We start from the raw sequence: 27,959 nt of genomic DNA, 5'->3' as shown, positions 1-27,959 counted from the left end.
AGTATATTAGAGTATAGCATAGTTAAAAGCATTGCTCTTTTTTTGTTAAGCTGAGTTGCTGTTATCTGCTGGTATTCTTTTCTTTCCTCCGGTTTTCTCTCCTCTGAAGGGAAAGAGCAGAATTTTCAAAGCTAAAGCTTCACACAGAATCAAAAAGTATTAACTCACCAAGTTCTGTCTGTTTTCCCTCCTAAATATTTCTCCGTCTTCGCAGATGCGACGCTTGCCCTTCCTTCTGTTCACTGGGCTCTTTGCCTCTCTCTGCACCTGCTCTCAACTACCCCACCCCCGACTACTCTCCGCCGCCTCACAACAGCCAGGGTGGATTTTCCTAACTGCAGATGTGATTTTGCCACCCTCCTGCTTCTATCTGTTCAGTGGCTTCGCTTGGCTCTCAGATGAACTTCATACTTTCAAACATAACTTACATGACGTGGCTTGGCCACTCTGAATGTGGTGACCACGTCCAAAACCTACCTGCGCTCGGTGGTCAATGCCTCCTGGCTTGTACCTGCATCTCTGTATCACATCCTCTTAGGCGCAGGTCTTTATCTGGAGGGCCTGCCCTGACTCCCCAGTTCTAGGTAAGCACTGTACTGGTGTGCAGACCTCATTATCCTTGTTCAGCTCTCTTTCGTCTGGGTTTCACTGGAAGCTGTGTTAGAACTTGCTTGCCATTGAATCTCTGGTCCTTGGCACTTAGTAGTTGTGCAGTAAGTGGTGGTAATCACCTGTAGGATCCGGGTCACCTGTAGCTTTTTGGGAAATTTTTAACATAAACGATTAAATTTGGTACAATCGCTAAACATCCATTTGTGTAATTCTTGATGTTTATAAGGCTTTCCATACATTATACTGTGGTGATTAAGCATTACACACCAAATCCGTATGGCTTAGTTTTATGATTAGTTTCTTTTTTTTTTTTACATCTTTATTGGAGTATAATTGCTTTACAATGGTGTGTTAGTTTCTGCTTTATAACAAAGTGAATCAGTTATACATATACATATATCCCCTCCCTCTTGCATCTCCCTCCCTCCCTCCCTCGCTCCCTATCCCACCCGTCTAGGTGGTCACAAAGCACCGAGCTGATCTCCCTGTGCTATGCGGCTGCTTCCCACTAGCTATCTACCTTACGTTTGGTAGTGTATATATGTCCCTGCCACTCTCTCGCTTTGTCACAGCTCACCCTTCCTGCCCCCCCATATCCTCAAGTCCATTCTCTAGTAGGTCTGTGTCTTTATTCCTGTCTTACCCCTAGGTTCTTCATGACATTTTTTCCCCCTTAAATTCCATATATATGTGTTAGCATACGGTATTTGTCTTTCTCTTTCTGACTTACTTCACTCTGTATGACAGACTCTAGGTCCATCCACCTCCTTACAAATAGCTCAGTTTCGTTTCTTTTTATGGCTGAGTAATATTCCATTGTATATATGTGCCACGTCTTCTTTATCCATTCATCCAATGATGGACACTTAGGTTGCTTCCATGTCCTGGCTATTGTAAATAGAGCTGCAATGAACATTTTGGTACATGACTCTTTTTGAATTATGGTTTTCTCAGGGTATATGCGCAGTAGTGGGATTGCTGGGTCATATGGTTATGGTTAGTTTCTTATTAAAATAAATAGATAAATAAATAATAACGACCAGCATGTGAATCTTAAGGCTTGGTTAAGAAACTTCTCTGGTCTCAGATTTTAGTAACAACATTCTACCTAGAGAAGGAAAACAGCCTTAATCTAATGATGACAAGGCTCAGAGGGAAGGTACACATCATCTCTTTTACCATCGTACATAATTCTTTTACCTAAAGCTTTCAGGGATTACTTTCAGGGATTGCTCTAGTGGGGAAGAAATGTCAGAATCATCTTAGATCAAAACTTTATGACAGTGTTTTCTCGAAAATTGTTTAAAATAAATTTACTTCAGTAAATATTGCCTGGAAAAAATGTCAAGTGAAAACTTTTTCCTGAAACGAAAGTCTCTGCGTATAAATCATGGTTACATTGCTCAGTTTTCTGCTGATTAGGACAAGCTCACTGAACGTGAATGGACATTTGCTTCTGGCCCTGTGGTCACTGGGTTATCTGCTGTTGCGTGGACTGTCATCTGTGTGGTGATCTAACAGCAGACTGGGCCCCGATGTGTTTCTTCACAAGAGAGCTCTCCATTCGTTGTTCACAGAACATGTATTGCCTGGCCTTTATGTGTACTGTGTGCTGTGAGCAGCCCAGATACGATTCCAGCCCCCATGGGAACCTGCTCTGCCCCCCACTCCATCCCTGTGCTCATGGTGTGTGTCTCAGGGATGTGGTGATATTCAGGGATGAAGTGAGGAATCTATTTTCCACCTTTTTGATCAACTAGAAAGAGCTGAAATGTTGGCACCTTGTTGTTTTAGGCTCCATCAACAGAACTCTATGTTGAATTGGCTGTGCCAATGCTGCCTTGGACACAGGAGACTGTTTTGCGTATTTTCTGTCCCAAGTAGGACTCGAGTGGAGAAGTACATGACAGCTATCTGGGGAACGGATGCCTGGGTGAGGGCTTGTTAGCTACCACTGGAAAACTTGCGTCCCTCCTCCCAGCGCCTCTCCTCCACCCCACGCCTTCCTACTTCTTGGGTTCCTGATTCTTAGTATTTGGTGGATATGGTTAAAACAGGATGCTGGAGAGCTACTGTGTTTTTTGAGGAAATAGTATTTTACCTTCAAGGAAACACCAAGGGTCATCTCTCCGGGTGGGTTCAAACTTAGTGTCCGCTGATCCCAGGGGCTTTTCTCTATGTATGTGCCTCTCTGGGGGAAGAAAGATGTTGGAGCAACTTTTATGTTGCTTTTCTCTGCTGATGTTAGCAGAGGTATTTTTCAGCTCTGAGTAATCAAACAGTAGAGATGGCTTTCCAGATATTTGTTAAATCTCCACTTGTACCAGGCACTATTATTAAGGCATTATAGGAAGTAAAATTTAATACAAGACCCGGTTAATCTTTTGGTAAATATTTATTGAATGCTTCCTATGTGCCAGGCATCCCTCTAGGTGCTAGATTTTGAAGTCATGACGTGTTCAAGAATGTCAATTCTATCTTGAATGCTTGGCCAATCATTGACTCTAAGCAAAGTCATCATTCAACTACAGAGCTGATAAAAGAGATTTGATAAAAAGCAACATTAACAGGGGGAGTGATTGAGCAGCTGTGCGGGATAGAGGGTTGGACCATTGATGGATTGTGTTACTACCATGTATGTACCACTCAGATATATAAACAGATAGATTATAATATCCATTTAAGAGGCATCAGCAATGCATTGTGGAATATAAAAGACAGAAGAAGTAGTAACACTGAGTTAAACAATAGGCGTAGGAGCCTGACTGGCCTGGGTCCTAGTCTTGGCTCTGCTACTAGCTATGTGTGATCTGAGGGGAAGTTACTTAAGCACACCGAGATGAAGTTCCTTTCGTGAAAAGGAAGGTAAAAATAGTACCCATCATGAAGATCTTTGGGAAATAATATAAATCAATTGTTACAGTGACTACAGATAAATAACACTGGGTGAATGTAAGATTTTTATAAGAGCTCATGCCTTCTAAAGTCAGAAAGGGCTTTATGGTGGAGGTGGCATTTGACCTCGATCTGAAAGGATGAGTAAGCATTAAGCAGATGAAAAATGGGGGAAGAGAATAAAGCATTCAGAAGTATGGAGTTGTTAAAGTGTCTGACATTTCTCTAGGATAGAAAAAAGTCTAAGGTGCCAGGAACGGAATTGGACAGATGTCTTGGTGGGATATTGAAGCTACTGTGGGAAGGGACTCGCTTGACACTTAAACTGTGATTTCAAGATGGAATCTCATACATTAAATGACTGGCTTCCATTCAATAATGGTTCTGCAGGTTCACACGAAGACACTCCACTCTACTGTAAATACAGAGCAATGACAGACAAAGAGAAACATAGAAAACAGGGAAAGCACAGTTAGGCTCAAAAACACAGTAATCATCTCTATGGATCAGAAATAAAAAGTGGCAACATGACTGAAGCTACGGCCTGCTGGGCACCTACTTCATCTGGAGGCAGGAAGCAGTTTGCCTCCTGGTCCAGGTTAGGGAGGTGGGAAAACGCTCCACTAAATATGAGAGAACTATGGTCACTTCTTTTTTTAAATTTTATTTATTTTTGGCTGTGTTGGGTCTTGGTTGCTGCCCACGGCCTTTGGTTGCGGTGAGCACGGGCTACTCTTCCCTGCAGTGCACGGGCTTCTTATTGCGGTGGCTTCTCTTGTTGTGGAGCACGGGCTCTAGGAGCACGGGCTTCAGTAGTTGTGGCTTGTAGGCTTCAGTAGTTGTGGCTTGCAGGCTCTAGAGCGCAGGCTCAGTAGTTGCGGCGCACGGGCTTAGTTGCTCCGCGGCATGTGGGATCTTCCCTGACCAGGGCTGGAACCTGTGTCCCCTGCACTGGCAGGCGGATTCTTAACTGCTGTGCCACCAGGGAAGCCCCTACGTTCACTTCTCAATGACAGTGGTAAACGGCAGCTCCCCCACTTGTGAAAGGGGCTAAAGATGAAAAGAGAAAACAGTTGTTAAAAGCACTGCCTGGGGTTACACAATTCCACAAGCTACCTGAGGGCCTAAGAAGGAAGGAATAGGGACACATATCAAAATCAGGAGCTAAACCTAGTCACCAGCCAGACCAGCAACTGGATAGGCAGGAGTTCCCATGACGGCGTCAGGACCTGATTGTAGGACCGATTCCACATCAGGTGGAGGCAACGTCCAAACGGATAAGGAGGGAGGTGCGGCCGTAATGGGGGAAAGGGGAGCAGAGAGGGAGGGAGAGACTGAGAGAGAGAGGGAGGGGGAGAGAACATAAGGCCCTTCCACTCACAATTCTGCAAACTTAAAAGTCCAAAACAGATTTGAGAAATGCTAAGAAAGATAGACTCTCAAATACAAAATTCAAGTATAGCTTTATTTTACATAAAAACAAAATTTTAAAGCATGACAAAAAATTTTAAGTATGAAGCTCAAAGAATCTTTTGCACAATTTTGAAAGAAAAGCAGGCACAAATGAAAAAGTATAAAATGCAAGTGGGCTTTGAAAAAACTGAGGTATTGGAAAAGAAACCATAATGTTTGAAATAGAAAGCTCAGTAAATGGCATACATTCCACGTTGGATACTTTCTAAAAGAGTGTTAGTAAATTGACAAATTTATGCAGGACATGTATGGCACAGGGAGATAAACAGATTAAAAATTAAGACAGAAAATTAAGAGCAGAAAATAATGGAATAGTTAAAAAAAAAAAAGAAACAGGTAGAAAGATTGCTGAAATTTGAAAGAAAAGACCAAAATATATTCCAGGTTGTAGAGAACTAAAAGTTTTATATATTGCAGGAGGGATTATAAGTAGGACACTTTGAAAGCAATTTGGGGATACCTGCAATATTAAAGATGCACGTGTCCTATGACCATGAAGTCCACTCTCAGATAAATACTCTAGCCCAGAGGAACACGTGTCCAGGGGCACAGTGCAGTTATACAAAGTTGTTAATTGCAACAGTGTTGTGATAGTAAACTAAATGTGGGTCATTAAGTGAATGGATAAATAAATTGTGTCATTTTCATTCACTACAGTGCTATATTAGAATTAGAGCTACTTGTCTCAACATGGAAAAAAATCTCAAAAACACAATACTAAAAATTAAGTATTTCCATTAATGCTATTATTTATAGTATTGTGAGTGTTGCTTATAAATACTAAAATCGCATGGGAATGATAAAAATCACATTCAGCTTAGTGTAACCTGGGGTGAATGAGAGGGAAGTTGTACATAGGGAGACATGAGTGTATTTAGATTTCATTACCTTAAAAGTAAAATCAAAGAGTAAGAAAGAAAAGAAGGAAGAAAGAGATGTGTGCTCAGTGAGTTAGAATATGATAGAGTTGAGACTCTTGATACCATGTTGTTAAATTGCTTTTCAATTTCCACTCCCCACTATCAGTGAGTAAGTGTGTATCTGGAATTTGCTGCAGGAGAGATTATAAGCACAGGAGTGTGGTTTTGAAAAAACACGTGACGATCTCTCTTTTGGCCCTAGGCCCTCCTGTTACTATCATGTCTCCTCTTTTCAATCAAGGTTCTGGTGAGACTAATCTTCAGTGCCGTGTTGACTTCTTTAATTCCCATTCCTCCCCAAGCTACTGGAATTTGTTTTCCAGCCAACACGACAATGAAACTGTTTTGCCAAGGTCTCCAGTAACTTTTTCTTTCTCTTTGACACTGGTAGTATTTAATGGTTTGGACTCATCTTTCCCTTCAATCTCTCCCTCACTTCCATGGCAGCTCCTCTTCTGGTTTCCTTTTGTCCTGTGCTGTTCTGCTCAGTCTCCTAGACCTTTCCTGCTGCTTCCGTGTAAACATACTGGTCTTCCTTCGGATTCTGACTTCAACCCTTTGACATTCTACACATCTGGGTTATCTTATCCAAACTCAAGACGTCCACTCTCTGTACACTGATGATTCCTAATTTTATGTCTTTATTCCAGATTTCCTCCAAATCCTTAAACCCTGAAGTACTATGTATACTATTTCCATCAGATGCCTCTTATGTACATCAAACTCAATATGTTTATTACTGAATATATTATAATTCAGTATATATGACCGTGTCCTCTATATTGATGTCATTTATCCCATTGCTTAAGCTAGAAACTCTTTCCCTGGCACATTGCTCTCCCTCACTTTCCATGTTCTAAAATCCTCCTCCTCTTCCCCCTCAGCTCCCTGTCCGTCCTTCCTTTTCTCCTCTCTCTTTCTTCTTCCCCTTTGCCCTAGTCTTTCTTTTTTTGTTTTGTTTTGTTTTTTGCGGTACGTGGGCCTCTCACCGCCGTGGCCTCTCCCGTTGCGGAGCACAGGCTCCGGACGCGCAGGCTCAGCGGCCATGGCTCACGGGCCCAGCCGCTCCGCGGCATGTGGGCTCTTCCCTAACCGGGGCACGAACCCGTGTCCCCTGCATCGGCAGGCGGACTCTCAACCACTGTGCCACCAGGGAAGCCCCCTAGTCCGTCTTTTATAATATTTCTCGAATTTCTCTTCTGTGTAGAAAGTGCCATTGCTTCCAGCTTCCCCTCAGACTCTAGTCCTTGCTTCTCTGTCCTCCTCCGTTATACAACATCAACAACCAAAGCAAATTCCTTAAAGGCTACTACTTTGTGAATTTTACTCTTGAAACAAATATTTGCATTTTACCATTTACTCCTGTGACTTTGGGCACAACACTGAACCTCCGTTTGCTTCAATTTCCTCATCTGTAAAATGTGCATTATAATAGCACCTAAGCCGTAAATGTTGTGAGAATTCAATCCAGGTATTTATGAAAAGACTCAGAGCAGTGACTGGCCTATGGCAAACATTATATGAGTATAAGCTTTATATATATTTCTTAGCTATCATTGTTTTCAATTACTGTCTATTGTTATTATAAAGTCTCTTATCTGTCTTCATTTTTCACTATTAGAGATTTTCTTTTCATATTCACTTATTAAGTAATATTAAAGTGGTTAGTCTTCTGAAAAAAACTAAGCAAGTTTTTCATGTATTTTTACAGGTAAAATTTTAATATGTAAAAGCTTTAAAATTCTCTTTACAAAGTTGAGTTTAATTTGCCAGGAAGGAGGAAAGATGTTTGTGGAGCAAAGGTGTTTGTGGAGAAACATGCCTAATAGCTTTATCAGCTGGAGCTGGCTTGGATCTAAAATATTTAGGAATTGTTGTGGCTTCCTTAAAGTAGCACTAAAATTGGCAATCGTGAAGTTTTACACCATGGAACTTGGATAAATGCCACAAATCAAGACTAGCATAACACTATATAATTTTGCTTAATACCAGGACCCTTGTGAAGTTTGATGTAATGACAAACCACTTTATGGTGAATTTTAATATATGATGGGGGGTAAATTGTACCTGTAAGAGTTAATAGTTACTATATATATTAGAAGTCAATATAATAATTACCCTGATCTTGGGTGTGAGCACCATCATTCAATATCAGAGGAGGTCCATTTGTATCTTTTACACTGGTTCCTTTTTAAGTTTATACAACATGTGATTTTGAGTGATTAATGACCAAATGAATTTTTTTAACCACCTTAAAAAGTAAAAGAAAAATAGTCTTTTTCAATAAAAAGGAAATATTTATTTAAAAGAGAAAATTTTCTCAAGTTTTAGAACCATGTTAGGGCAAATTCAGAATTTAGAGTAATTCTTCAGTTTTACCTACAACATGCCAATGGGAAGAAAATTGTGTGAGAAACTATCTTATTAGGCTTGGGGTATTTGTTATGATTGTTATAATTCCCTATGGAAAAACTGTCTCATAAAATACACACTGCTTGCTGGGCTTTTTGTCACTCACCAGTGAAATAAACCACATGTAAGACCTTTATGAAACTGACTAGTTTGTGGGTTCCATTTCCTGTTGTGAGGGGTTAGATGTATCTCAAACTCACCGAAGTTCTCAAGATTGTTTTCATTCTTTCATGTAAACCAGTTTAGGTTTCAAATTCATATATTTCAAGTGAAACTGAAATCCTCTCTAATTTATCTTTTCTATAATATGCAGTTCTGCTTCTGGTTGGGGGAAACAGTTTGAACAGTTATATAGATTTTACGATCATTTGCCTTAGGAGAAGTACTGTCTGAGGAGGGCTGACTCAATGACTAAGCTCCCTGCCCCCCTTTAAAAAAGTCTGAATAAAGTCCTCTCGGTGTTGGGTGCTCACATTGCTTGAGGTATTGTCCTGCTTAGAGCCCCACTTCTCATCCAGCCCAGGTGCAAGAATCTAGCGTAGACGGAGGCCTGGCGTGGGGCAAGGTTGAGACCGAGCCTGCAGTTTGATAGGGGGCTTTCTCTAGAACCAGCCGTAAGGTTGGGTGGTAGAGCTGGAGAGCCCTTGCTGCACTGGGAGCCCATAAGCGATGGATGGAGGAGATTCACTGGCTCCCAGTCAGGAGGCTTGGAGTGGGTGATGCTTCCCTTTACAGATCCTACAGCTGTCCTCGCCTACTTCCTCTCTCTCTTCTTATCAGAGCTGCTTTTTTTGTATGAGCTAATGTGATTTACCTTGTTCACATGGAGCCAGAACATTCTAGGAATGCCTCTGTCTACAACTCCCTTTTCTCCCTATTCCCCTGGTTGTTAGTTTGTCTTGAGTGCCTCCTGGGGTCTCCTGGAGCCCAGATTTTCTAAAGTGTTCCCACTATCTAAATTGACTTACTCTCTTCTTCACCTTTCGTCCTGGCTCTCAACTAAGTTCTAGCTATCCAAGTGGTATACATTATGCAAATAAGATATTTGGGCTAATATATTTTGTTAATAGGTTTTGCTGACCTCAGATAATTGCCTATAGAAAAGACTTCAGGAGACCACTTGAGGGAATGGTGGGAATTTTAGACCAAGATGCAGGTCAGTGTGGGAGATATCTTATGAAGCTGAGACTAGAACTTGGTCAAAAATGCCTAAATTTTAGTTGTGTGTCATGACTCTAGCATGTCTACTCTTGACTAAAATTTAGAGCAATTATTGCCTTTGTCATGTCCTTTTTTCACAAGGATGATTAATTTCTTCAGGAATAAAATTTTCTTCTAACATTTGTAAAATAAAAAGTCGGTATGGGATTTCCCAGGAAATACAATTTAAGCACTTTAACTTCATCATTGTTGCTGAAGGAAATACAAATCCTACCTATCTTGAAAACTAGGAAATTTTTGTTTATTAGATAGGAAGTACTTGTTTATATCTATAATCGTGTATTATAGTACATAGTCACATAAAGTATTTTTAGTTTTTAGTGCATTTTCAGGTACAATCTTGTTAAATATTTTTGAGACCTACAGGATTGGAATTATTATAAATATCTTGATTTTACGAATGAGGAAGTTGGTTTCGAGTAATAAACGGATTTTTCCCCGAGTAACACAGCTACTACGTATGACAACAGTGAGTTGATTTCAGGCCTCTGGATTTTAAAATCCCATTTTATTTCCGCTCTGTCATATTCCCTCTTCAAACATATCGTAGAACCATTGTAGCTATTAGATCAATAGTTAGATATGGAGAATACTAGCCAGGTACATCGAAAATAACATTATAAAATCTTGTAATAAGATTGCATACCAATTTTTAGAACTGCTTTTCAATTATGTAGAATGTTTTTCAAATTCTCCACTTGTTACCAGAAAAGATTAAGTCAATTAAACTTGACTAAATTCGGTTTAGATATTGTGGAGGAAAAAAATGAAACTTCTTTAATCTAAAATGTTTCTCTCTCTGCACACACACACACAGCCGTTGAAAGCATTTTTTTTTTGTTTTCTATTTTTGCTGATAGTCTGATGATTTTACATGAATTGTTTAAAATGTATTGTGAAAAACATGTATTTCAGATTGTCTTTTGTCTGATTTGAATATTTGAAGAGCTAGTGTCAAATAGAAATTGGCAATTAATTTATCTTCCATAAAACATACGAGAAACATTCAGAGATACTTAAGGCAATATGCAATTTAAATCTAGATGTAAATAAGAATTTCCTGATAAGGAGGGTTGATGGGTACTTAGATCTCACCAAAAGAGGTTGTGGAACTTCTTTTTTCTGGGATGTTTACTTCAGGTGGCTTAGATGCAACCCCATGGTATTAGCAGGACCATGAATTTAACAATCTGATGTGAACCTGTAGTATTGTGACATTGCAATGGTTATCTTGCAGGTTTATTTAAATAATTGCTGTTATTTAGAAATGGCACAAAAAGAAGCACAACGTAATTTTGTCTTCTCTCACAAAAAATAAAAAGGGAAATATTTTTATTATTTTTAAGATACTGAGTGAACGGTGTCCTGTCATAACTAAAGCGGTAGTGGGAAAGATGCCTGTGGGTGCAAACAGGAAACATTAGTGATAAATGCTGTTACGTATGTTTTTCAGGTGCAGCTCCATGTCTGTTGATTCTAATTAGCACATTTTGTGCCTCAGCTAGTAGCTCCCCTTTAGCTCTGCTTGGAGAGTTTTTTTTTTAGCTTCCATCCTGCTCGTACATACTGCCACCTCCTCCCTCTTTCTCTCGTTACAAATGTTACAACACAATCAGAAATTTCCTCTTTTCTTTCCTTCCTGCATTTCCAGCAGGTTCCCTTGCGTCAGAAGCAGAGAAGGAAAACTAAAGGTAATTAGATCTTTTGTTTCTTTATCCCGTTTGTGTGTGTGTGAGAGTCCTTTTCTCCTGGATGCCTTCTTTAGGATCTGATTTTTGTCTGTCTTAATGCTAGTATCAGAAGGTGGATGGCAGATTAATTTGGGGTTCTTCTGGATCGATTTTAAGAAATGACGGCATGCTGTTCGTTTGGGTTAATCCCCGTGGTATGTCAATAGAGCTTAGAAAGACTGGCACTGAGTCGGGGAAGTGGCCGTGTTTCTAGGTGGGCATTAACCCTTTAGCATCTCTTGCATAACTACTGCTATTATTGTTGAAACGAGCTGTGTTAGTGCAGTGATGTGCCTGCCAGACTCATGATTTTCATGTTTTCAGCTTATTCCATTGAAGAATATTCTTAGACTAACACTTGCATGTGAGTCTCACCGTTTCCTTGATCATATCTTGTACCTTCTAAGCACCAAATGAATGGTTAAAAAGAAAATCGATAAATTACTTTCTTTTTGCATTTGCTTTGCGTAAATCTTGGTACAAAAATCCAACTTCCTGGAGGTAAACAGCGAACACATACATCAGGGTACGATGTTACCTACCTTTTCACATAATTGTTGCAGGTTTTTTCACCATGAGTCGGAGGAGGATATCATGTAAAGACCTGGGGCACGCTGACTGCCAAGGGTGGCTATGTAAGAAAAAGGAAAAAGGAACTTTCCTAGGCAACAAATGGAAAAAGTTCTGGGTGGTCCTGAAGGGATCATCACTGTACTGGTACAGCAATCAAATGGTGAGTCCACTGTCTTCCTCCTGTCCCAGGACCCTTTAACAAAGGGTGGGTCAAAGATCATTGTGGAGCAGGTGAACCCCATGGGAAAGATCGTTTTTATTTCTGGGACTTGGAACAGGGCAAAGAAACAAATAAGTTCTAGAAACTGTTTCCGTAGGTATGTAGGTTATTCTATTATACTTGATGGAGGAGAAAACCATCCTGCTTGACTAATCTTTGGTTGAAGAGGGGCATCCAAATATATATCCTTATTGAAGGAGGATTTCAGGGCCTATTAATGTTACTCTTCCATGGTCGATGCTAATCATTTCAGGATTTCCTTGGACAGCACTTGATATGGGAACTTGACATTGTTAAGATCTCTACTAAAAAAAAGGGACTCAACTTTAAGACCTATTGGGGTGTAAATTGATTCAGTGCACAGGAAGCTATTTTCTTTTCTCCTCCTTTATTATCTTTTTTTCCTCTGACCTTCTCTATTAGGTGGGTTGGTTTTGGAATCGCTAACCTGTGTGCCGGCATTGTGTCGGTGACTGTCATCTGTCGTTCTTTGGCATGTACAGTGAAGGCATTAAACTAATGACGCTTGGACAGCACTTGATAAGAAACCTGCCTCATTTATCCTGTAATAGGCACTTCACTTTTGTGGTCTGCTTTGCAGGCGAGTTTTCTGTTGGAAAGGGCTGCAAATAAAGTTTCTGTTAAAATGTGTACTGATCTTTCCTGGCTTGAAACATTCTGAAAACAACGATATTTGTCGAATACTGAGTAGAGACCTTTCACAAAGGAACTCTCTCCATGAACACCGAGTAGCCATTTGATCTCAGGAGAGCCTGAGTTTCCCTTTGTGGTAGAGTGAAGGTCAGCAATGGATGTCCTTTAATCCATTAAGGGAAAATCATTTAAAAATTGACCACAAGCCAGAAAAATTCTTTTTACGTGATACCATTATTTTAAAATGACTTGTGTATGCCCATCTCTCAAGCAACAGAGCTTTAGGGCAAATAACTTTATAAATGTAAAATAAGTGCCCCGTGTAGTTTGTGGGTGAAATTTTTAGTCGATAAATTTACATTCACTGGCCACTAATCAAAAAGTTGTGTACCCACATAACCCAAGGCACCTGTCCTGTAAGGATTTGATTAAACTGGACCCAAATCCAATTCCAGTGCCCTGGAATAAGCATCCTCTCCTGTGCTTTTCTCTGTACTCCCCCTCCCCTGTCCCCTGTTCCCAAGCTTACAGATTTGGTTTCACCCAAAACATGGTACAAAATTCTTTACTGAGTTTTATAAAAATATATATTTTTGAGCTTTTGGCGAGTTTTAACAATTTTATCAAACATTTGGGAGCTTCACAAGAAAGAAGCACCTTGCAGAGTATGCAGTCTTCCACTATCTTCTTTTTCTCTCTTTTCTTCTCCCCTCCTGGATACGTTTACCATCTTGTCTAGCATGGGATAATTTTACCCAAATGAAGGCAAACTGGAGCTGGGGTCTCACCTTCTATCCTAAGGGATTTTTCCTGAACAAATACAGCTTCCTTCTTAACGAAGGTTAATTAATTATGGTTAATATAACTTTCTCCCTCTCGTTTATAATATTTTAGGCTCTTGCTTTTGGTTAGTTGTGCAAGTGATAGTTTGCATCTTCTATGAAATGAGAGGGCTTACCGATTTACCTTTTAATAGCTCTCTAGGAATTTTCCGAGGCTGTTGGAAGGATTGGGTGCTGATGGAGCATGACACATCTGTGGGAAGTAACAAAACTCAGATATAAGCATGGCATTAATTATCTCATTCAGTCACATTATTCTGCACGTATGTTCTGGTACCGCTCCTGTCTTCATAGGATCGAGCCCCCTCGGAACCACACATACTTACAGATTTGGCTTATTTGGCTTCATAAGTTCATTTGGCTTAAGTTTCTCTTAGAAGAGCAATGAATTACCTATTTTAGGCATTAGGAATCTCACGTACTCGAATAGAATTAGATTAGCAACATTGAATGGAGAATAAATTGACTGTCATTTGGCCACAGAATGACTCTATTAAACTTGTGGTATATAACAGAAGGACCCTTTCAACTTCCTAATTCTATGACTCTGTGTTACAGAGGAATAATCTCTCCACACACACACACACACACACACACATACACACACACACACACACACGCGCGCGCACGCGCGCACACACCCTGACATCTTAATTATATGTTTGTTTTGGGGAAAAAAGGCTACTCAGTGAATACTTAATTAACAGTCATAGTCCTGCTATCTGTGTGAATATCAACTGTGAAATAATTGCCGAACACATACCCTCAGGCTGAGAATATTTATTTACTTTCTGCCACTCAAGGAATTCAGATTCAACGGAGTAGCTCCCAAGGCACCAACGTCTTATGAACAAACTTCTGTTTCTTCTACCTTCCCTGTTGCCTGTGCTTTCTCATATGGTAATGGAGCTGATAGCATCACAGCCAGAGCCACCTCTTATCGAATGCCTACCATATGTCAAGGGAGAGTCGAGGTACCTTTCATACACACTCTTTTTAACTTCTCCAAAATACCCTCCAAGGTAGCAATTGTCAACACGTTTAGAAAGTTGGGAAGGCTGAGGCTCATAGAACTTGTGTACATTCTTCAAGTGACCCAAGTCCTAAGGGGAGGGGGTACAATAGATCCTCTTTAGCCCCTTTGACTCTTCAGCCCCCGGTTGTTGTCATATGCCAACCTGACCCCATGCGGGGACCAGGATAAATGATGTGGTTCAACTCCCCTATTGTCTGCGTTCAATGGGGTTTGGAGAGAACAACTCTAGAAGTGAAACGTGGGGCCGTTCTTATGTGCAAGTACAAGTGAGCTCACGGGATCCCTTTGCTTGTCTCTCTTGTTCCCTGACACAACCCGAGGAGACATCACCCTCACCTCTCTAAGCGTTTTGTCATTGTTGTTACCTAGTAACTGACGCATGGTGTACTGCCTTCTTCCATCACTCTTTGCTGCTTTAAAAAGTACTACGCAGATTTCCTTGAGAAAGGTCAAGTTCAGACACTCATCTACCATTTTTCACACCCCATATTATGTGCATAGAATGTGATGCAGCACACAAGAATTTATGCCATGTCTTACAAAACTGTATTCAAGTTGAACAGCCTTAAAAATCCAGGCTGTTTAAAATCCTGGATTGAAATCCACACAATTGTTTTCCTTTGCCTCTAGATAAAGTAACAATTCATTTCCTGGCTCCTGGGCGTCTCCTGACCTGTACCTGTCTTACTTCCCCAGCTTCCCCACCTCCACCCAAGCTTCAACTACACAACTGCTTTTAATTCCTTATTAATGTCCTATATGCTGGCTGTCTCTTTAAGCCTTTGCATATGCTGTTTTTCAGCTCAGCAAACTCTTTGCCTTCATGCTGTACAGTCTTTCTCCCACCCAATTCCATCAAGCTTATTCCTCCTCATAAGTCAAATTTTAGTTTAAATAGCGCATCCTCGAGGTGTTCTTACCTTTCCTCTGACCCAAATTAGGCTGCCTCTTCTTCTCCCATAGCAACCTATACTTATTACACTTATCTTCCTCTTTCGTACATGTTGTTATATTATTGATAATAATCTCTGTAGAGAAAGACCGTAGTATATCTTTAGCGCCTTAGGTAGTGTCTGATACTTCCTAGGTACTCAAGTAATATTTGTTGATTTCATAAATAAATCAGATTTAGGAATCATCAGCATTTACCTTACCCATGGGAATTTTGAGAAATGGGATGGTGAATAAGGACTGCTTTTTTAAAAAAAATTTATTTTCTTTATTTTTATACAGCAGGTTCTTATTAGTCATCCATTTTATACACATCAGTGTATACATGTCAATCCCAATCTCCCAGTTCATCACACTACCACCCCCACCCCTCCACTTTCCCCCCTTGGTGTCCATACGTTTGTTCTCCCCATCTGTGTCTCTATTTCTGCCCTGCAAACCGGTTCATCTGTACCGTTTTTCTAGGTTCCACATATACGTGTTAATATACGATATTTGTTTTTCTCTTTCTGACTTATTTCACTCTGTATGACAGTCTCTAGATTCATCTAGTCTCTACAAATGACCCAATTTCGTTCCCTTTTTTGGCTGAGTAATATTCCGTTGTATATATGTACCACATCTTCTTTACCCATTCGTCTGTCGATGGGCATTTAGGTTGCTTCCATGACCTGGCGATTGTAAATAGTGCAGCAGTGAACATTGGGGTGCATGTGTCTTTTTGAATTATGGTTTTCTCAGGGTATGTGCCCAGTAGTGGGATTGCTGGGTCATATGGTAGTTCTATTTTTAGTTTTTTGAGGAACCTCCCTACTGTTGATAGTGGCTGTATCAATTTACATTCCCAAAAACAGTGCAAGAGGGTTCCGTTTTCTCCACACCTTCTCCAGCATTTGTTGTTTGTAGATTTTCTGATGATGCCCATTCTAACTGGTGTGAGGTGATACCTCATTGTAGTTTTGATTTGCATTTCTGTAATAATTAGTGATGATGAGTAGCTTTTCATGTGCTTCTTGGCCATCTGTATGTCTTCTTTGCAGAAATGTCTATTTAGGTCTTCTGCCCATTTTTGGACTGGATTGTTTGTTTTTTTAATATTGAGCTGCATGAGCTGTTTATATATTTTGGAGATTAATCCTTTATCCATTGATTCATTTGCAAAAATTTTTTCCCATTCTGAGTTTGTCTTTTCGTCTTGTTTGTAGTTTCCTTTGCTTTGCAAAAGCTTTTAAGTTTCATTAGGTCCCATTTGTTTATTTTTGTTTCTATTTCCATTAATCTAGGAGGTGGATCAAAAAAGATCTTGCTGTGATTTATGTCAGAGTGTTCTTCCTATGTTTTCCTCTAAGAGTTTTATAGTGTCCAGTCTTACATTTAGTTCTCTAATCCATTTTTTTTTCTTTGCGGTACGCGGGCCTCTCACTGTTGTGGCCTCTCCCTTTGCGGAGCACAGGCTCCGGACGCGCAGGCTCAGCGGCCATGACTCACGGGCCCAGCCTCTCCGCCGCATGTGGGATCCTCCAGGACCGGGGCACGAACCCGCGTCCCCTGCATTGACAGGCGGACTCCCAACCACTGCGCCACCAGGGAAGCCCCTCTAATCCATTTTGAGTTTATTTTTATATATGGTGTTAAGGAGTGTTCTAATTTCATTCTTTTACATGTAGCTGTCCAGTTTCCCCAGCACCACTTATTGAACAGACTGTCTTTTCTCCGTTGCATATCATTGCCTCCTTTGTCATAGATTAGTTGACCATAGGTGCATGGATTTATCTCTGGGCTTTCTATCCTGTTCCACTGATCTACATTTCTGTTTTTGTGACAGTACGATATCATCTTGATTACTGTAGCTTGTAGTATAGTCTGAAGTCAGGGAGTCTGATTCCACCGGCTCTGTTTCTTTCCCTCAAGACTGCTTTGGCTATTCAGGGTCTTTTGTGTCTCCATACAAATTTTAAGATTTTTTTGTTCTAGTTCTGTAAAAAATTCCATTGGTAATTTGATAGAGATTACATTGAATCTGTAAATTGCTTTGGGCAGTATAGTCATTTTCACAATATTGATTCTTGCAATCCAAGAACATGGTATATCTCTCCATCTGTTGGTATCATTTTTAACTTCTTTCAACAGTATCTTATAGTTTTCTGCATACAGGTCTATGGCTCCCTAAGTAGGTTTATTCCTAGGTATTTTATTCTTTTTGTTGCAATGGTAAATGGGGGCGTTTCCTTAATTTCTCTTTCAGATTTTTCATCATTAGTATATAGGAATGCAAGAGATTTCTGTACATTAATTTTGTATCCTGCTACTTTACGAAATTCATTGATTAGCTCTAGTAGTTTTCTGGTGGCATCTTTAGGATTCTGTATGTATAGTATCATGTCATCTGCAAACAGTGACAGTTTTACTTCTTCTTTTCCAATTTGCATTCCTTTTATTTCTTTTTCTTCTCTGATTGCTGTGGCTAGGACTTCCCAAACTATGTTGAATAAGAGTGGTGAGAGTGGACATCCTTGCCTTGTTACTGATCTTAGAGGAAATGCTTTCAGTTTTTCACCATTGAGAACGATGTTTGCTGTGGGTTTGTTGTATATGGCCTTTATTATGTTGAGGTAGGTTCCCTCTATGCCCACTTTCTGGAGAGTTTGATCATAAATGGGTGTTGAATTTTGTCAAAAGCTTTTTCTGCATCTATTGAGATGATCATATGGTTTTTCTCCTTCAGTGTGTTAATATGATTTATCACATTGATTGATTTGCATATATTGAAGAATCCTTGCATTCCTGGGATAAATCCCACTTGATCATGGTGTGTGATCCTTTTAATGTGTTGTTGGATTCTGTTTGCTAACGTTTTGTTGAGGATTTTTGCATCTGTATTCATCAGTGATATTGGGTCTTTTTTTGTAGTATCTTTGTCTGGTCTTGGTGTCAGGGTGATGGTGGCCTCATAGAATGAGTTTGGGAGTATTCCTTCCTCTGCAAGTTTTTGGAAGAGTTTGAGAAGGATGGGTGTTAGCTCTTCTCTAAATGTTTGATTGAATTCACCTGTGAAGCCATCTGGTCCTGGAATTTTGTTTGTTCGAAGATTTTTAATCACAGTTTCAATTTCATTACTTGTGATTGGTCTGTTCGTATTTTCTATTTCTTCCTGGTTCAGTCTTGGAAGGTTATACCTTTCTAAGAATTTGTCCATTTCTGGGCTTCCCTGGTGGCGCAGTGGTTGAGAGTCTGCCTGCCGATGCAGGGGACACGGGTTCGTGCCCCGATCTGGGAAGATCCCACACGCCGTGGAGCTGCTGGGCCCGTGAGCCATGGCTGCTGAGCCTGCGCATCCGGAGCCTGTGCTCTGCAATGGGAGAGGCCACAACAGTGAGAGGCCCACATACCCCACCCACCCCCCCCCAAAAAAAAAGAAAAGAATTTGTCCATTTCTTCCAGGTTGTCCATTTTATTGGCATAGAGTTGCTTGTAGTAGTCTCTTAGGATGCTTTGTATTTCTGCAGTGTCTGTTGTAACTTCTTTTCCATTTCTAATTTTATTGATTTGAGTCCTCTCCCTCTTCTTCTTGATGAGTCTGACTAATGGTTTATCAATTTTGTTTATCTTCTCAAAGAACCAGCTTTTACTTTTATCTTTGCTATTGTTTTCTTTGTTTCTGTTTCATTTATTTCTGCTGTGATCTTTATGATTTCTTTCCTTCTGCTAACTTTGGGTTTTGTTTGTTCTTCTTACTCTAGTTCCTTCTGGTGTAAGGTTAGATTGTTTATTTATGATTTTTCTTGTTTCTTGAGGTAGGTTTGTATAGCTATAAACTCCCCTCTTAGAACTGCTTTCGCTGCATCGCATAGGTTTTGGATTGTCATGTTTTCATTGTCATTTGTCTCCAGGTATTTTTTTATTTCCTCTTTGATTTCTTCAGTGATCTCTTGGTTATTTAGTAACGTATTGTTTAGCCTCCATGTGTTTTGTACTTTTTTTTCCCTGTAATTGATTTCTAATCTCACAGCATTGTGGTCAGAAAAGATGCTTGATATGATTTCTATTTTCTTAAATTTACTGAGGCTTGATTTGTGAACCAAGATAGATCACAATCTTGTGATCAAGATTTGTGATCTATCCTGGAGAATGTTCTGTGTGCATTTGAGAAAAAAGTGTAATCTGGTGTTTTGGGATGGAATGACCTGTAAGTATCAATTAAATGTATCTGGTCTATTGTGTCATTTAAAGCTTGGTTTTCCTCGTTAATTTTCTGTTTGGATGATCTGTCCATTGGTGTAAGTGAGGTGTTAAGGTCCCCCACTATTATTGTGTTACTGTCCATTTCCTCTTTTATAGCTGTTAGCACTTGTCTTATGTATTGAAGTGCTCTTATGTTGGGTGCATATATATTTATAATTGTGATATCTTCTTCTTCAGTTGATCCCTTGATCATTATGTAGTGTCCTTCCTTGTCTACTGTAACATTCTTTATTTTAAAATCTATTTTATCTGATATGAGTATTGCTACTGCAGCTTACTTTTGATTTCCATTTGCATGGAATATCTTTTTCCATCCCCTCACTTTCAGTCTGAATGTGTCCCTAGGTCTGAAGTGGGTGTCTTTTAGATAGCGTATATATGGATCTTGTTTTTGTATCCATTCAACAAGCCTGTGTCTTTTGGTTGAAGCATTTAATGCATTCACATTTAAGGTAATTATCGATACGTATGTTCCTATGACCATTTTCTTAACTGTTTTGGGTTTGTTTTTGTAGGTCCTTGTCTCCTCTTGTGTTTCCCACTTAGAGAAGTTCCTTTAGCATTTGTTGTAGAACTGGTTTGGTGGTGCTGAATTCTCTTAGCTTCGCTTGTCTGTAAAGCTTTTGATTTCTCCATCGAATCTGAATGAGATCCTTGCAAGTAGAGTAATCTTGGTTGTAGGTTCTTCCCTTTCATCACTTTAAGTATATCGTGCCACTCCCTTCTGGCTTGTAGAGTTTCTGCTGAGAAATCAGCTTTTACGGGAGTTCCCTTGTATGTTTTTTTGTTGTTTTTCCCTTGCTGCTTTAATACTTTTTCTTTGTATTTAATTTCTGATAGTTTGATATGTGTCTCGGCGTGTTTCTCCTTGGGTTTATCCTGTATGGCACTCTCTGTGCTTCCTGGACTTGGATGGCTGTTTTCTTTACAATGTTAGAGAAGTTTTCAACTATAATCTCTTCAAATTTTTTCTCAGACCCTTTCTTTTTCTCTTCTCCTTCTGGGACCCCTGGAATGTGAATGTTGTTGCGTTTAATGTTGTCCCAGAGGTCTCTTAGGCTGTCTTCATTTCCTTTCATTCGTTTTTCTTTATTCTGTTCCGCAGCAGTGAATTCCACCATTCTGTCTTCCAGGTCACGTATCCATTCTTCTCCCTCAGTTATTCTGCTATTGATTCCTTCTAGTGTATTTTTCATTTCAGTTATTGTGTTGTTCATCTCTGTTTGTTTGTTCTTTAATTCTTCTAGATCTTTGTTAAACATTTCTTGCAACTTCTCAATCTTTGCCTCCATTCTTTTTCTGAGGTCCTGGATCATCTTCACTATCATTATTCTGAATTATTTTTCTGGAAGGTTGCCTATCTCCACTTCATTTAGTTGTTTTTCTGTGGTTTTATCTTATTCCTTCATCTGGTACATAGCCCTCTGCCTTTTCATCTTGTCTCTCTTTCTGTGAATGTGGTTTTTTTTCCACAGGCTGCAGGATTGTAGTTCTTCTTGCTTCTGCTGTCTGCCCTCTGGTGGATGAGGCTATCTAAGAGGCTTGTGCAAGCTTCCTGATGGGAGGGACTGGTGGTGGGTAGAGCTGGCTGTTGCTTTGGTGGGCAGAGCTCAGTAAAACTTTAATCCACTTGTCTGCTGATGGGTGGGGCTGGATTCCCTCCCTGTTGGTTGTTTGGCCTGAGGCGACGACGCAACACTGGAGCCTACCTGAGCTCTTTGGTGGGGCTAATGGCAGAGTCTGGGAGGGGTCATGCCATGGAGTACTTCCTGGAACTTCTGCTGCCAGTGTCCTTGTCCTCACAGTAACACACATCCACCCTCTGCCTCTGCAGGAGACCCTCCAACACTAGCAGGCAGGTCTGGTTCAGTCTCCCTTGGGGTCACTGCTCCTTCCCCTGGGTCCTGATGAGCACACTACTTTGTGTGTACCCTCCAAGAATGGAGTCTCTGCTTCCTGCAGTCCTGTCGAAGTCCTGCAATCAAATCCCGCTAGCCTTCAAAATCTGATTCTCTAGGAATTCCTCCTCCCGTTCCCGGACCCCCAGATTGGAAAGCCTGACGTGGGGCTCAGAACCTTCACCCCAGTGGGTGGACCTCTGTGGTATAAGTGTTCTCCAGTTTGTGAGTCACCCACCCAGCAGTTATGGGACTTGACTTCATTGTGATTGTGCCCCTCCTACCGTCTCATTGTGGCTCCTCCTTTGTCTTTGGATGTGAGTATCTTTTTGGTGAGTTCCAGTGTCTTCCCGTCGATGATTGTTCAGCAGTTAGTTGTGATTTTCGTGTTCCTGCAAAGGGAGTGAGAGCACGTCCTTCTACTCCACCATCTTGAACCAATCTCCCCTGTCTTTCTCAGAGTCGAATGAAGGAGCTTTCAAATTATATGGAGGGGGAAAAAAATCTGTTTTAAAATTATGTGGACTACTTACTGTCTTCCTTCTTCGATCCCTCGTATCACACAGCACAATCCTTGGTATGATTTGCTAAATTCTTGTTAGAGTGAAGGTATCTTATTTTGTTGTTGTTTTTTACATTCAGGCAACAAATGGGTTGGGGATTGTTCCCATTAAGCAGGTGAAGATGGTACTTCCAGTTCTCTAGTGAAAGATCATCTTTTTCAGCAAGAGACAGTTATAACCAGTGAGTCTTACAGAAGCTCAAGACCTTCTCCCTTTTTTTTTTTTTTTTTTGCGGTATGCGGGCCTCTCACTGTTGTGGCCCCTCCCGCCACGGAGCACAGGCTCCGGACGCGCAGGACCAGTGGCCATGGCTCACGGGCCCAGCCGCTCTGTGGCACGTGGGATCCTCCCGGACCGGGGCACGAACCCGCGGCCCCTGCATCGGCAGGCGGACTCCCAACCACTGCGCCACCAGGGGAGCCCCCTTCTCCCTTTTAAGATCTGAATGCCAGAAGAATCTACCGTAAACTGGGTGGATTAAATAACAGTTTTTTTTCCCCTCACAGTTCTGAAGGCTTGGAAGTCCCAAGGTTAGGGTGCCAGCATGGTTGATTCCTGGTGAGGGCTCTCTTCTTGGATTGCAGACAGCCGCTTTGTCTCAGTGCCAGAGAATGCCCCAGGACTGCTTTTGCTGGAAAATAATTTTCCAGCAAAACTTATGTCTCTTTTAAAAATAGTCACGTATAGTCACGTCTATTCTTAAAAATACAGGAAAAGGTCCAATTTGAGATTTGCTAGAAGGGCTCCACGGTCCCAAATAGGTCCCACACAGCAGTTCCCATTTTGCTAACATCTTATCAGAGTTTATTTTATTAGATTCTTTCTAGCCATGGCCTCTGGCTGAAGACAAGGGTTCATTCATCCAGATCACCAGGCTGGGGGCAGAAACGTTGCAAGAGAGAAAGGTTTCCCAGGGAATTCCCTCCACTCTAGCATTTCACCTGGATTTCAGGCACAGCTGGAGACTGATGTTTGGGATCAATATCTTCTCTCTGGAGAAGGAGAAGCAAAGTTCTGAATTATTGTTTTCCTCAGGCATGTTGCTACGAAATAGTGACAGTATAGGTCCTTAAGATGTGATTACTTATTTGTTAAAACTATCTTATATCTTTCAGTTTTTAGATTTCCCTCTTTTGCTATAACTTCTTATTTTTCTTTTCTAAGAATTCTTAATTAAAATTTAGCGTAGTTCCTTGGGAAATATATTGTGGATTTTATTTATACCCAAGACCAATCATATAGTAAATATCATATATATTATTATGTTATACAACCCACTTAAAATCAGTGAGGTTCTTAAATATTTCTACTCAAGGAGCATTTACTCATCTTAGAGGTGTATTTTCTTACTTTATCCAAGAGCACATGTGAGCAATCAAAATACATCAAGGGAACAAATGCATTATGCTGGTATAAACTTGGAGGCATTGCCTGAACAATTTAGGCTTTAATTACAAAGCACAGTTAAATATTAGTTACAGATAACAGATATTAAAAGTCTCTTCTTAAGTGAGCCCAACATGAAAAGTTTATCATCCATCCATCCGTTCATCCACCTACCCACCCACCTACGTACATATCCTTCCACCAGTATTTATCGAGGACTTAAAAATAATTTGGGCTAACTGTTGTAAACGTAGAATTAAAAATAAATGAGAGACTACAATTCTCTCTTAAGAACTTATAAGACTGGTGGAGAGGAAAAGACCTATGTAAGTGACATGATCAAAGAAAAGTTGGTGAAAAATATGGCTCTGAGATTGAGCAATACAGATGAATTCTGGAAATTCCAGGGGTAAGGAAAATATTTTGGGTCGAATGTGAGAGAGTTCTGCCAAGCAGCTTTTATTCCTGGAAGATTCTTTCTCCTTTCTACCTAGGAAGGTGTGTTTTTTCTTTTCTTATCATTTTCCAAAGCTGCATCATTTCCTTGGTCAAAGAGGCCAGCCTTCTTTACTAGATAAACATAATTTTCACCAATCAAAAAACATTATTCCTGTGGGTTGCAGTGGATGTAGAAAGTCTTCATGGAGAAGATTCTTTTAAGATCAGCCTTGGAAGGCAGGTTTTTTTTGTTTGTTTGTTTGTTTGTTTTAAGGATAGAGGGTAGTATGTGGGCATTCCTATCTGGGGACTAATGTGAACAAAGGAATGAAAATATATATGAGCTGTGCCAACCCATTGTTTTAGGTATTATATTGAATTCTCATAATAACCTGGCAAGATAGATTGTATTATTCCCATTTTTCAAGGGAGTTTAATGAAGCTCAGGGAATTTAAGTAATTTGCTCAAAGTTGCATAAAGAGTATATGGCAGGGCTGGGATTAAAAACAAGATCCACCAACACCAAAGCCAGACTATTTCCTGGGCTGCACGGCTTCTCCATTTAGAGGTGAGCCAGGGCTGGTAAATGGGGTCTCAAATGCACAGGGCAGGAATGTGGATTTGATCCAGTAGGCAGTAGGGAGCCACTGCAGATTCTTGAGTCTGAAGTTGATCTCATGAAATTGGAATGTGAAAATACTAACCAAGCAGTAATAAAGGGGATGTATTGGAGAATAAAGGAGTTTTCAGAGGGTCAGTTAAGAGATGGTGACAGAATGCAAGTATTGAGACATGAACTCCTAGAGTAGAGGGGAAACTGAAAATTTGGGACACACTACGCAATATGAAAGGGCAAGGTATGTTGAGCACTTGATATAGGACACAAAACATTTGAAGCTAAAATAAGAATGACTCCAAGTTTTGGAGCCTGGGGAGACTGGGAAAATAATATGAAAATTGAGGAAGGACAAGTTCGTGGCTAAAAATGTGGAGTTCCATTTAGATTCAATGTCATTGACTTTTCTGGTCTATTTTAGCTTTGTACACTCTTTCTTTGGATAAAATTACTAGAAAGCCATGTTCTTTAGTAGTGAAGTAACCATTTATTGATGCCATTTGTGCTATTGCATCAGTGGTTCAAGGGAGCCCAGTGGTTCAAGGGAGCCCTGGGTCTCTTATAGAAAAGGTGAATCACCAACTCTTTATTTCATAAAAAACTTTTGGTAAACTGGTGAGGTTTGTGGGTTACTATGTAGTTTAATACATATTATGCAGACTTTTCAGTTCTTTGAGAATCCAACCTGCCTGCCCTAATGTGATTGTCTTTCCTCCTCACCATCTGAATGATTCCACGTGTCTGCAGATTCAAGTAACCGGGACTATATCAGATGTTTTTAGTATTTAGCTGTATATGCAGGTCATGCGAATTTTGGAGGATCTTAGATTTGGAAGGGATTTTTCTTGGAATCGGTTTTATGAGAATCTCTATAGAAAAAACCTAATCAGTTTTTAGATTAAACTGAATATACCTCTGTGGAAAATGTTACTTGAAAGCCAGAATTTCTCTTTTCATGAGACAACTGTTCTAGAAGTTTCAGTAAATATAGAGCACCTTTTTTTTTTCAGCATAAGAAAAATAAGAAATGGGTTAATTCTCCCTTTGAAAGAGACATTTTTCTTAATTTTCATTATTAATCACCTATCAGCATAGATTTTGGGAAAAGTGTCTCAGCAAGTTTAGCATGGGTTGAAAAAAAGATCTTTAAAATGGATGTTTTTTTAAAAAAATTGGAGTATAGTTGCTTTACACTGCCATGTCAGTTTCTGCTCTACAACAAAGAAAACTATCCATATGTATACATATCCCCTCTTTTTTGGATTTCCTTCCCATTTGGGTCACCACAGAGCACCGAGTACAGTTCCCTGTGCTATACAGTAGGTTTTCATTAGTTATATATTTTATACATAGGGGTGTATATATGTCAATCCCGATCTTCCAATTCATCCCACCTGCCCCGCCCACTCCGGTTTTCTCCCTTGGTATCCTTATGTTGTTCTCTATATCTGTGTCTCTATTTCTGCTTTGCAAATAATATCATCTATACCATTTTTCTAGATTCCACATATATGCCTTAATATATGATATTTGTTTTTCTCTTTCTGACTTACTTCACTCTGTATGACAGTCTCTAGGTCCATCCACATCTCTGCAAATGACACAATTTCGTTCCTTTTTTAGGGCTGAATAATATTCCATTGGATATATGTATCACATCTTCTTTATCCATTCCTCTGTTGATGGACATTTAGGTTGCTTCCATGCCCTGGATATTGTAAGTAGTGCTGCAATGAACATTGAGGTGCATGTATCTTTTTGAATTATGGTTTTCCCTGGGTATATGTCCCGGAGTTGGATTGCTGGGTCATATGGTAGTTCTATTTTTAGTTTTTTAAGGAACCTCCATGCTGTTCTCCATAGTGGCTGTATCAATTTACGTTCTCACCAACAGTGCAAGAGGGTTCCCTTTTCTCCACACCCTCTCCAGCATTTATCGTTTGTAGATTTTTTGATGATGGCCATTCTGACCAGTGTGAGGTGATACCTCATTGTAGTATGTTTGGTTTTGGCTTAATTTATTTGTTGTTTATGATGTTATCACCATGTCCTAACATTTATTTTCCTTGGTAGGTTCCAGAATGTATTTCTAAAATAATGGTTCCCCACCCATATCTTTATGACCAGGGCAGTCAATAGCTGAGGCAGGCTTTTTTTTTTTTTTTTTTTAATAACTTCTTGTTGCTAAATTCACACAGTGTGGGAACAATTGCTTATGTTGCCAATATTATTTTCCTTTCAATTCTTCCCAAACTTGGCAAAAGCAACTGTGAAACACCAAGGCTGTGAAATGTTTCATTTGCTGTCTTGTTCTCATGAGGCTGTGGTGTGCTCGGGCACTGCTGATTTGGAAGAGGACGCCAGGGTTAATGACATAGGTTGGGCTGTATCAGGGGATAGTCTTCTTAGCTCACAGCAGTGACTGAAATGCCCAGTCAGGGGGATGCAGCATTATCTTCTGTCGTCTGGTAGGCAGTGCATAGTGCTTTTTCTGGTGTTTCCACAACCTTTCTCTCTTAAATTACTTCATCTTTTTTTTTGGTAGGATCCAGCTTCTTCCTTCTTGAAAATTTAAATAATTTTTAAAATGCCTTAAATAATTAAGAAAATGCTTTAAAATATCAGACAGATATGGAGGCAGACAGAAAGAAATAAATGAATTAAGATCATTTATTTATTTAAATGAATTAGGATCCCACCACCTTGGTGCGATCACTGTAAACATTTTAATGTATCTGTTTCCAAACATTTTTCTGTGTTTTCCAAAAATAAAATTATAACTTGATTTTCTCACTAAGCAATATATTACAAACATATTTTCATGTCAATACGCATATATATCCACAACATCATTTGAAATCGGAAATCCTGTTATTTTAAAATCACTTAAAATACCTAACAGAAAATAGAATATACAAGCGCACATATGCTAAATTGAATATAAAGCAGTATGTATTTATAGTTATGTATGTTTAATATATGTGTTTATATAATTACTAATATGTGTATAAATATCTTGATAGGTGTGTGTGTGTATAACTCAGTTATTCTTTTAAGCAAGCAGGCAGGAAGGTGAGTTTCGCCAGCATGGGTAGGAAGGACAAACGTCACCAGGACTCTAGTCCTGCCCTTTCGTACTAAGTTGTGTCATCCTAGGTCAGTGATGTAACTCTGTATGCATCCATTTTCTTACAAGTACACTTTGACCAAGAATGCTGTCCCTACGTAATTCAGAGTGTTATTTGAGAAAATCATATGCATCTTAAAGTGATAAAA

General features: G+C 39.9%; 2 protein-coding genes across 14 annotated transcripts in view; one reads left to right on the top strand and one right to left on the bottom strand.

Moving 5' to 3' along the window:
- IPCEF1 (interaction protein for cytohesin exchange factors 1) overlaps nucleotides 1-27,959 on the top strand; it is a 181,032-nt gene that overhangs the window by 90,407 nt on the left and 62,666 nt on the right. For 9 of the 13 annotated variants that reach the window (XR_012324920.1, XM_019951581.3, XM_073789756.1 and 6 more), the window contains 2 exons: nucleotides 11,185-11,224; nucleotides 11,827-11,996. The exons of 1 other annotated variant lie outside the window; for it this stretch is intronic. Coding sequence is in view for 11 of the 12 variants with exons in the window: in XM_019951581.3 (XP_019807140.2) it covers nucleotides 11,185-11,224; nucleotides 11,827-11,996 (210 nt within the window). In the remaining variant the exon portion in view is untranslated. The remainder of the gene's footprint in view (nucleotides 1-11,184; nucleotides 11,225-11,826; nucleotides 11,997-27,959) is intronic. 3 more of the 13 variants (XM_019951583.3, XM_019951584.3, XM_019951586.3) reach the window with 2 other exon arrangements.
- The window catches only part of OPRM1 (opioid receptor mu 1), a 158,641-nt gene continuing 142,537 nt past the window's right edge, over nucleotides 11,856-27,959 (bottom strand). Inside the window, exon 4 of the mRNA XM_019951588.3 lies at nucleotides 11,856-11,894. Within this exon, the coding sequence (XP_019807147.2) occupies nucleotides 11,856-11,894 (39 nt within the window). The remainder of the gene's footprint in view (nucleotides 11,895-27,959) is intronic.

This window comes from Tursiops truncatus, chromosome 12 (assembly GCF_011762595.2).
Source record: "Tursiops truncatus isolate mTurTru1 chromosome 12, mTurTru1.mat.Y, whole genome shotgun sequence".
Classification (NCBI taxonomy): Eukaryota; Metazoa; Chordata; class Mammalia; order Artiodactyla; family Delphinidae; genus Tursiops; species Tursiops truncatus.
Note: the sequence above shows the minus strand (reverse complement) of the source record. Positions and strands in the feature narration are given on the sequence as shown.